This window comes from Nerophis ophidion, linkage group LG09 (assembly GCF_033978795.1).
Source record: "Nerophis ophidion isolate RoL-2023_Sa linkage group LG09, RoL_Noph_v1.0, whole genome shotgun sequence".
NCBI classification, from domain to species: Eukaryota; Metazoa; Chordata; class Actinopteri; order Syngnathiformes; family Syngnathidae; genus Nerophis; species Nerophis ophidion.
In genome coordinates this window covers 1469150-1479427 of record NC_084619.1, presented here as the reverse complement: position 1 = coordinate 1479427, position 10278 = coordinate 1469150, and the positions used below count along the sequence as shown (strand labels likewise).

The 10278-nt window shown below is 37.9% G+C and overlaps 1 protein-coding gene across 1 annotated transcript in view; it reads left to right on the top strand.

Moving 5' to 3' along the window:
* The first annotated feature begins 423 nt into the window (after positions 1 to 423).
* spock2 (SPARC (osteonectin), cwcv and kazal like domains proteoglycan 2) overlaps positions 424 to 10278 on the top strand; it is a 96708-nt gene continuing 86853 nt past the window's right edge. The window contains exon 1 of the mRNA XM_061910020.1: positions 424 to 852. Within this exon, the coding sequence (XP_061766004.1) occupies positions 661 to 852 (192 nt within the window). The 5' untranslated portion in view covers positions 424 to 660. The remainder of the gene's footprint in view (positions 853 to 10278) is intronic.

Below are 10278 nucleotides of genomic sequence, written 5' to 3'. Positions count from 1 at the left end.
TGATGATTGATATATATATGTATATATTTACATATGTGTTTGTATATATATATGTATGTATATGTATGTATATGCATGTGTATATATGTGTATTTGTGTACATGTATATATATGTATGCCTGCATGTGTGGTCCTCTCCAAGGTTTCTCATAGTCATCATTGTCACTGTCAACGACGTCCCACTGGGGTGAGTTTTTCCTTGCCCTTATGTGGGCTCTACAGAGGATGTGGTTGTGGATTGTGCAGCCCTTTGAGACACTTGTGATTTAGGGCCCAAAAAAAGAAAAATTGATTGATTGATTTAGCGTTGGACAATCTCGCTATATCGGCAAAAAAATACATTATTGGACATCACTAAAAATGAGTTTTGTTGACGTTTTTTTTTTTTTTTTTTTTTCCGTTTCCGCTTCTGCGCACATCAAAAAATGTAAATAGGATTTTGGAGTACTTGGTTGAGGATTTCCATTCCTAGGCTGGAATATCGGCTACAACCCCCTTGCAGGAGGAGACGGACACGAGCATCCTGGATGATAATCACCTTTTTTTTTTTCTTCTCTCTCCTCATTCCCGCCTCCCGCGCCTTCATCGCCCTCATCTTCCTCCGCCAAGAGGACGGCGTGTGTTGTCCTTCCATCCTCCAGCCCGCCTCACCTGCTCCACATGGCGGATATAGTGCACCTGTCCGCCGCGCTGCTGCTGACCCTGCTGGCGCAGCTGGGCTCCAGCCTGCAGGCCGACGTCAGGAGCGTCAAGGAGGCGGAGAAGACGGACAATTTCCTGGAGGACGAGCAGTGGCTGTCCACCATTTCCCAGTACAGCCGCAAGATCAAGCACTGGAACCGCTTCAGAGACGTAAGTTGCGCTAATGCAGCAAAAAAACAAACAAAAGATGCACACGTGATTAATGAACTTGACCAACTTGTTTACCTGCAAAAACATGGCGTGCAATAAGGACGTCAAAAACAAGCCCCATCTAATACAAGCACATTCAAGGTGTAGCTATTCACAAATTCAATTGCTTCTTTATTGTTGATTTCATCAAATGTTATTTATGGGGAGTGAATTTTTATTTTTCATTTTTATTCTTTACCTGTTTTTCTACATCGCCAATTAACGCAGCCCCGTTTAGAGCGTTTCCATCTAACATCGGCTAACTGCGGACGTGAAAAAGCCAACAAGGGATTTAAGCTGAGGGGTGGAGATGGATGGATGTGCGTATTCAACCACCATCACCCCCTTAGGCTCCAAAAAACAGGAACTGCGGGGATTGATCAACAACACCCGCAGGGCTCTGTTTTCTGTCGATGCGTTGATTAGGGGTAAAAAAAAAATAATGATGAGAAACGACCCCTCTCCCTGGCCTCCGGAATAGGATTTAGACGGTAGCACCGGTTGGATTAGGTTCCGTATGAGTCCAGTTGATTGTGTTTTAATTGATCCCGGGGCGGGTCCTGCATGTCGGTATCATTATAAGACTGGAAATGTGAGCTTGACGCTTTACGTAACTACAAACATATACCTCAAGGCTGCACAGGAACTGGTTACGTTTCCGTTTTGGGGTGTTGATGCAGAGATGGCAGACCAAAGTGCAGTTAAAATGTATTTAGTAACAAAAGAGTGCAGCGGGGAAATGCACGGAAAGGCTGAACAGTTATGGGAAGGATGGTGAAAGCTATGCTGCATGGAGGTACAAATCACAGATATAGAGCTTCTGTTTTGCCAACCAGGGACAGGTGTGCATACTTGCCAACCTTGAGACCCCTGAATTCGGGAGATGTGGGGGTGGGTAGCAGGGAGTGTATATATTTCCAAGTATTTCATATATATATATATATATGTATGTATGTACATATACGTATGTACATGTATGTACATATACGTATGTATGTATGTATGTATGTATGTATGTATGTATGTATGTACATATACGTATGTATGTATGTATGTATGTATGTATGTACATATACGTATGTACATGTATGTACATATACGTATGTATGTATGTATGTATGTATGTACATATACGTATGTATGTATGTATGTATGTACATATACGTATGTATGTATGTATGTACATATACGTATGTACATGTATGTACATATACGTATGTATGTATGTATGTATGTACATATACGTATGTATGTATGTATGTATGTATGTATGTACATATACGTATGTATGTATGTATGTACATATACGTATGTACATGTGTGTACATATACGTATTTATGTACATATACGTATGTATGTATATAATGTGTGTGTGTGTATGTATATATATATATATTCATATATATATATATATATATATATATATATATATATGTTAATATATATATATATATTATATATATATATATGTGAAGTGAATTTATATAGCGCTTTTTCTGTAGTGACTCAAAGCACTTTACATAGTGAAAGCCAATATCTAAGTGACCTTTAAAGCAGTGTGGGTGGCACTGGGAGCAGGTGGGTAAAGTGTCTTGCCCAAGGACACAACGGCAGTGACTAGGATGGCGGAAGTGGGGATCGAACCATGAACCCTCAAGTTGCTTGCACAGTCACTCTACCAACCGAGCTAGACGGCCCCACATATATCAATATCTATCTCACTCTGCTGGTGTATGAGTCTGAGGTCCAACATTTTTTAGGCAGCATACTCCTTTCCCTTCGAGCTGTCCTGGATGAACTGAAACTATTATTTTTGCAATCATTTTTGTACTTGCAAGCGTACTTCTTCTTTTTACTCGTCATCGCCATGTCTCTTTTTCGTTCGTCTGCTTCGTCTCTGTTATGTTTTTGGACATTACTACTTGCCGTAGTTTTGAAGCAATGCATGATGGGAATCCGGATGTGGTGTGTGAATGGATTAACGTGCCGGCTGGAATGAACACACGCTGAGAAATAGCTCCGTGCCTGCCTACTTTATGGCTTATAGATCAACCTATGGAAAACCGTAAGGGTTGACAAGTATGCAGGTGTGTCCTGATTGCTAATCGGGGACAGACAAGCATAGTGACGGCAAAAAGGTAATCTCTGATCTAATCCATTATTAATATTTGTGCAGAAATACAAACAGAAGCGCTGGACAGGAAATCAAACAAAAGACCAGAAACTACTAATAGTTTTGGTTTGATTGGTGTCCCTCAAGGGTAAGGAGCACATCCATATTGACAGATCCCTTTGACTGGGATGACTGTGGAAATAAGAAATGATTTTAGGATTTTAACTTGCTGTAGTAAACTTTGAACTGAAATATTTGAATGGAAGCCTCTTTGGGAATTATTCACTTCTGCAACCATCCCTCCAAAGTACTGTGGGTCCACAAAAACACAAGATTCTAGTATTTTTGAACAGTTTTGAAGAAGCCTGAGTGTAGCAGTGTTTTGTCTGAGATCTAGCCTTGATTAGACAGTTTAACAGTGCTTTTAAGCTATACTAGGAACACACTCCTTGTTGTGGTAGCCCAGTGGTTAAGACTGTGGACTTGGAATGAAAGGTACTGGGTTTGAACTCCACTCTAGCTGACAGTATTTTGTGCCACCTCCGTCATACATATGGAATAACCCAACATTGAGTAAGTGATGGAGATAGATATCCACATATATCCATATTTAAGAGTTATTTCTTTTCTATAGTCATATTTGAAATAGCTAGTGTTCCATCGTGTACTCTTTTGATCTTTTCTCCATCTGATGACGGATGGTAGACTGTGGACTACCTTGAGCTTGGAATGCAGGAGTAGCAATACTCCTTTTTCCTACCTCTTCCTGTCTCCAGCTGAGGAGAACAATAGACATGTATATTCGTTCTGAAGGGTGGGGGCTGTTGGCATATTAAAAAAGACAACACTTCCGTAAAGTTTTCAATCCAATCCAATCCACTTTATTTATATAGCACATTTAAACAACAATAACTTTTCCAAAGTACTGCACAGCCATGTTAAAAACTATTGTAAAAAAATAAATAAATAAATAAATTAAATTAAATTTAAAAAAAGTATATATATATATATATATATATATATTATGCTCCACCAATGACTGAATAAAAACAAAAACAAAAAAATATAAAACCAATAAAAACAATATAAAAACAAATATGATTAAAAACTATTTTAAAGGGTAACATCAATTAAAACAGTAAAATAGAAATCAAAGTGTATAAAAAACACAGAGGACAACAGAGAACAGAGGACCACACAACTCACATAGTGTTAAAAGCCAAAGAATAAAAGTGGGTCTTAAGACGAGACTTAAAACACTCCAGATCAACTTTTCAGATCAACTAGGCGACGCAATTTGAATGTGTTTTTAGGTTGGGCTCTCCAAAGCTTTGGAATAATATGCCAAATACCTATTCTGTTCTGGGTGATCATTTAAACTCATTTTATGTGTCATCAAAAGAATTTGGGATTGACCAGCAACTTAAATTCCCTTGGAGGAACATCTGGTCCAAACACAACATAAGCATGACTTAACTTTGGTGTTAAATAAATTAAACCCCATAGTTGGGTTATGAATAAACCAACATTGAGTTAGCATAACTCCATTTTTGGGTTTAATAATTCAACCCAATAGTTTGTTTGGGAATAATCCAACATTGTTATCATAACTCAACGTGTTGGTTAACCCTTCAAGCCAAAAGTTGGGTTGAAAAAATAAACTCAAAGTGTTCATTTAAAATGACCCAAATCATCCTATTCTAAACCAGCAGTTGGGTTAAAATTGGGTTATTTTTTAACGTAACATTTTTTTGATTGATTGATTGAGACTTTTATTAGTAGATTGCACAGTACATATTTCATACAATTGACCATTAAATACGTTTTTCAACTTGGTTAAGTCGGGATCCACGTTAATCAATTCATGGTAGTGTGTAGAGGTGGAGTAAATACTGGATTTTACATGTATCGCAATCCGGACACGGACGATAACAAAACGGATTAGTACGGTCAATAAATGAGAGAAAGAATCTGGTAACAAATGAAGGAAGACTAATTAACTCCCAAGAAAAACAGCACAGGGTCCATTTTCTGGCGGTGGTTTGGCTTCAGGCGGGAAGATGTTGAACAGACAATGCCAAGTATGTGGAAAAAGCGTTGGTACAAAAAGTAGCTTTACTGCTAATTTGTAGCATCATTTGAAAAGTCACCCGCTAGAAAATGAGGAGTGTTTGAAACTCTGCATATCAACATCTCCAGCAGGTGCCACACCAACAAAATGCCCAAACAACCATTTTCAGATCAACATCCTATGAAAAAAATGGTCAACAACAGAAGGAGATAATGTCCGCAGGAAGCTACCACATAGTGAAGGACATCCACTATTTGATTTCCTATTATGCAGCTCATTTTTATTTGACACTTATTGAAATATCTTGTGTGACATCATGCACAAAAGTGCACTTTGTTTTAAACTATTGTAGTGGCGGTCTGTAGAAAAAGTGCACTTTAATTGATGTTGTTTTGATATGTCATCTGAGTGATATCATGCACAAAAGTGCACTTTGTTTTAAACTATTGCAGTGGTGTTCTGTAGAAAAAGTGCACTTTAATTTAGTGTTGTTTTGATATGTCATCTTAGTGACATCATGCACAAAAGTGCACTAATTGCTTGTTTTAAAATGTCTGACAATCTTGCACTTTCTGTTTTGGAAATGACATGAATGTTTGTGCCACTGCTTAATAACTGTTTAGTAAAAGCAGTTTTGTTCAATTGACTTAGATGTGATTTCCCTCTCTGCATGAAAGTGTAAAAGTAGCATATATGAAGAAGAAGAATGTTTGAATGTAGACACATAGAATCATCATACTGCTGTCATTATATGCATCAAGTGTTCATTCAAGGCTAAGGCAAAATATCATAATATATATGGTGTATCGTGATATGGCCTAAAAATATTGAAATATTTAAAAAAGGCCATATCGCCCAGCCCTGACCCATCAGGAGCAAGGGTGACGTGTCTTGCCCATGGACACAACAGATGTGACTTTGATGGTGGAAGATTATGTTAAAGTTAAAGTTGTTTATTATTTTTACAAAATTAATTCTGTTGCGCGAAGCTACGAGAAGAGGACAGATTCATTTAAACGTGTTTATGAAGCCGGATTCAAAGCTGCTTACTTTTCTGACTTCATTGGATAAATGTGAAATAAAGGAAGCAACACACGAGTGGGAGGAATGTAAATAACATCAAATAGGAACTATTTACTTTAGTACATGTTGTAAAAGTAGTCAGTGATGCTCTATTTGTGTAGTTATTAGCCTGAAGCCTAGTGAACAGAATGCTAATGCTAACAAGCTAACACAAAAGCCAATGTATTCGTGGGATAAACACTTTATCATTTATATATTATTTACAGATACACACTGACATTTATCATTTACATATTGTTATTTACAAATAAATACTGACATTTATCGTTTATATATTGTTATTCACAGATAAACACTGACATTTTATCATTTATATATTGTTATTTACAGAAACACTGGCATTTATCATTTACATATTGTTATTTACAGATAAATACTGATATTTATAGTTTATATATTGTTATTTACAGATAAACACTGACATTTATCATTTGCATATTATTTACAGATAAATACTGACATTTATGGTTTATATATTGTTATTTACAGAAATGCTGGCATTTATCATTTACATATTGTTATTTACAGATAAATACTGACATTTATAGTTTATATATTGTTATTTACAGATAAACACTGACATTTTATCATTTATATATTGTTATTTACAGAAACACTGGCATTTATCATTAACATATTGTTATTAACAGATAAATACCGACATTTATAGTTTATATATTGTTATTTACAGATAAACACTGACATTTATCATTTATATATTATTTACAGAAACGCTGGCATTTAACATTTACATATTTACAGATAAATACTGACATTTATCGTTTATATATTCTTTACAGAAATGCTGGCATTTATCAATTAAATGTTGTTTACAGATAAATACTGACATTTATTGTTTATATATTATTTACAGATAAACATTGACATTTATATGTTGTTATTTACGGATAAACGCTGGCAATTATCATATGCATATTATTTACCGATAAATACTGACATTTATCGTTTATATATTATTTACCGAAACACTGGCATTTATCAATTACATATTGTTATTTACAGATAAATACTGACATTTATCATTTATATATTGTTATTTACAGATAAATACTGACATTTATCATTTATATATTGTTATTTACAGATAAATACTGACATTTATCATTTATATATTGTTATTTACAGATAAACACTGACATTTATCATTTATATATTATTTACGAATAAACGCTGGCATTTATTATTTACATATTATTTACAGATAAACACTGACATTTATTATTTACATATTATTTACAGATAAACACTGACATTTATCGTTCATATATTGTTATTTACAGAAACGCTGGCATTTATCATTTACATATTGTTATTTACTGATAAATACTGACATTTATTGTGATGGTCTCATGCCGTCGTGCGGGTTCCATGGACCATCAAGGAAGGACATGCTTGAGCAGGTTTGACTCTTGTTTATTTCTCAATACAAGCTTGTCTGCGGTCGGTTGGCTTTTCAGTTCCTCCTCCCCTGCTCGCTCTTCGGTCCATTCTTTAGCCGCCCACGTCGTTGTCGTCTGTGGCTCGCTCTCTGTCGCTTTTGCTCCTCCAGCACTGCTGCGAGCTCTCCAACTCCTTCTGCCCCGTTCTGTCCTCCTTCTCCTCTTTTATACATCATGAGGAGATATGTCAATCGTGTCCAGGTGCGCGATCCACACACCTGATTTCGCTTGCGGCGTCGCTCCCGGCACGCTCTGCCTCGCCGCCCGCCCACATTCTCCGCCTCCTCGCCGCCTGCCCCTCTGCTCGTTCGCCGGCTCCGCCTCTCCACATTTATATATTGTTATTTACAGATAAACACTCACATTTATCGTTAAAGGCCTACTGAAATGAGATGTTCTTATTTAAACGGGGATAGCAGCTCCATTCTATGTGTCATACTTCATCATTTCACAATATTGCCATATTTTTGCTGAAAGGATTTAGTAGAGAACATCCACGATAAAGTTCGCAACTTTTGGTCACTAATAAAAAAGCCTTGCCTTTACCGGAAGTAGCAGACGATGACGTCACAAGTGTGATGGCTCCTCATATCCTCACATTGTTTACAATCATGGCCACCAGCAGCTAGAGTGATTCGGACAGAGAAAACAACAATTTCCCAAATAATTTGAGCGAGGATGAAAGATTTGTGGCTGAGGATATTGATAGCGAAGGAGTAGAAATGTTTTTTTTTTTAAATTAAAGTTTAAAAAAAAAAAAGGCGATTGCATTGGAAGCAATTCAGATGTTTTTAGACACATTTACTAGGATAATTCTGGGAAATCCCTTATTTTTCTATTGTGTTGCTAGTGTTTTAGTGAGTTAAATAGTACCTGGTAGTCTGAGGGGTGTGTCCATGGGTGTGGTGACCGCCAGTGTCTCTGAGGGAAGTCACGGCAGCTGCATGGACGGCGCAAGCTCCGCTGATGTCCGTTAAGAGGCGACTTTTTACCACAATTTACTCACTGAAAACTGCTGGTTGACATGTAGTCAGGATCCATGTTGGCTTGACCGCTCTGATCCATAGTAAAGCTTCACCTCCGGGAATTTTAAACAAGGAATCACCGTGTGTTTGTGTGGCTAAAGGCTAAAGCTTCCCACCTCCATTTTTCTACTTTGACTTCTCCATTATTAATTGAACAAATTGCAAAAGATTCAGCAACACAGATGTCCGGAATATTGTGTAATTATGCGATGAAAAGAGACAACTTTTAGCCGCAAATGGTGCTGGGCTAATATGTCGCCTCCTAACAATAACGTCACAAACACACGTCATCATTCCGCGACGTTTTCAACAAGAAACTCCGTGGGAAATTTAAAATTGTAATTTAGTAAACTAAATGTGTTGCAATGTTAATATTTCATCATTGATATATAAACTATCAGACTGTGTGGTCGCTAGTAAAAGTAGCAATGATTGTCACACACACACACACTTGGTGTGGAGAAATTATTCTCTGCATTTGACCCATCACCCTTGTTCACCCCCTGGGAGGTGAGGGGAGCAGTGAGCAGCAGCAGTGGCCGCGCCCGGGAATCATTTTGTGTGATTTAACCCCCAATTCCAAGCCTTGCAAGAGCCATATCATATTTTTTTTACACTGAACACAACTAATCATGTACATTTTTAAGTAAAACTAACATTTATAAAGTATAATAAGTCTGTTATTCTCTGTAATAACATTGTTATTCTGAAGCTAACTGTGGAGGGGGTGTGGCCTGCGGGCCTGCAGCGAAGTGGGTGTTGCCAGGACCGGCCTCGAAATCAGCGACAGGTGCGTAGTCGGCCCACCTGGGCCTTGTCATCTAATCACCTGTTGCTATGTTATAAGCAGCAGCCAGGAGGAGAGACGGGTTTGGTGCTGGAGCCAGAGTGCGAGCAAGAACGAAAGAGAAAAAGACAATTGCTGGAAAGCAACTGAGAGACTTATTGAAAAATAAAACAATATTGTAACCCTGAAGCAGGCTCTCATGTCGGTGCTTGGTGGTCTGAAGAACCCCCAGGAGGGCAAGCCCCACACTAACCAATAATAGATAAATAACTTTTTACCTTTAACGCAACTTCTTGAACAGGTGCGGTAGAAAAACGGATGGATGGATTAAAATGCACGAGAATGTTTTATATTTTGAATGTTATTTTTAACACTGTGATTACAAGTGGAATTATTCATTACTTATTGTGTTAAGCAACGTCAGTTCGGATTTACCTGAGAGCCAGATGCAGTCATCAGAAGCTAAGATTTATCTGAGAGCCAGATGCAGTCATCAAAAGAGCCACATCAGGCTCTAGAACCATAGGTTCCCTAGCCCTGGTCTAGAGCATGACTCGGGTGGAGTATAAAGATGTCACGCTTCAGATTTGGACCTTCATTCCTCATCAAAGCCGCAATGTAACACGCGTGCTCAATGTTGCGTCTCCTGTGATCCGTGCGCCCGGCGGCGGTGTGCGGACACGTTTCTTCTGCATGCCAGAAACCAGGAGTGGGGAAGGTGATGGTGTCTCTCCTGATGATGAGGATGACAGGAGAAGCATCGTGGAAGAGAAACCTCCCGGTTGGCCTGCCCATAGAAAGCACTTTGATGGCACTTTGCACTCCGTTTGTGTCCCGGTGTTGAGTC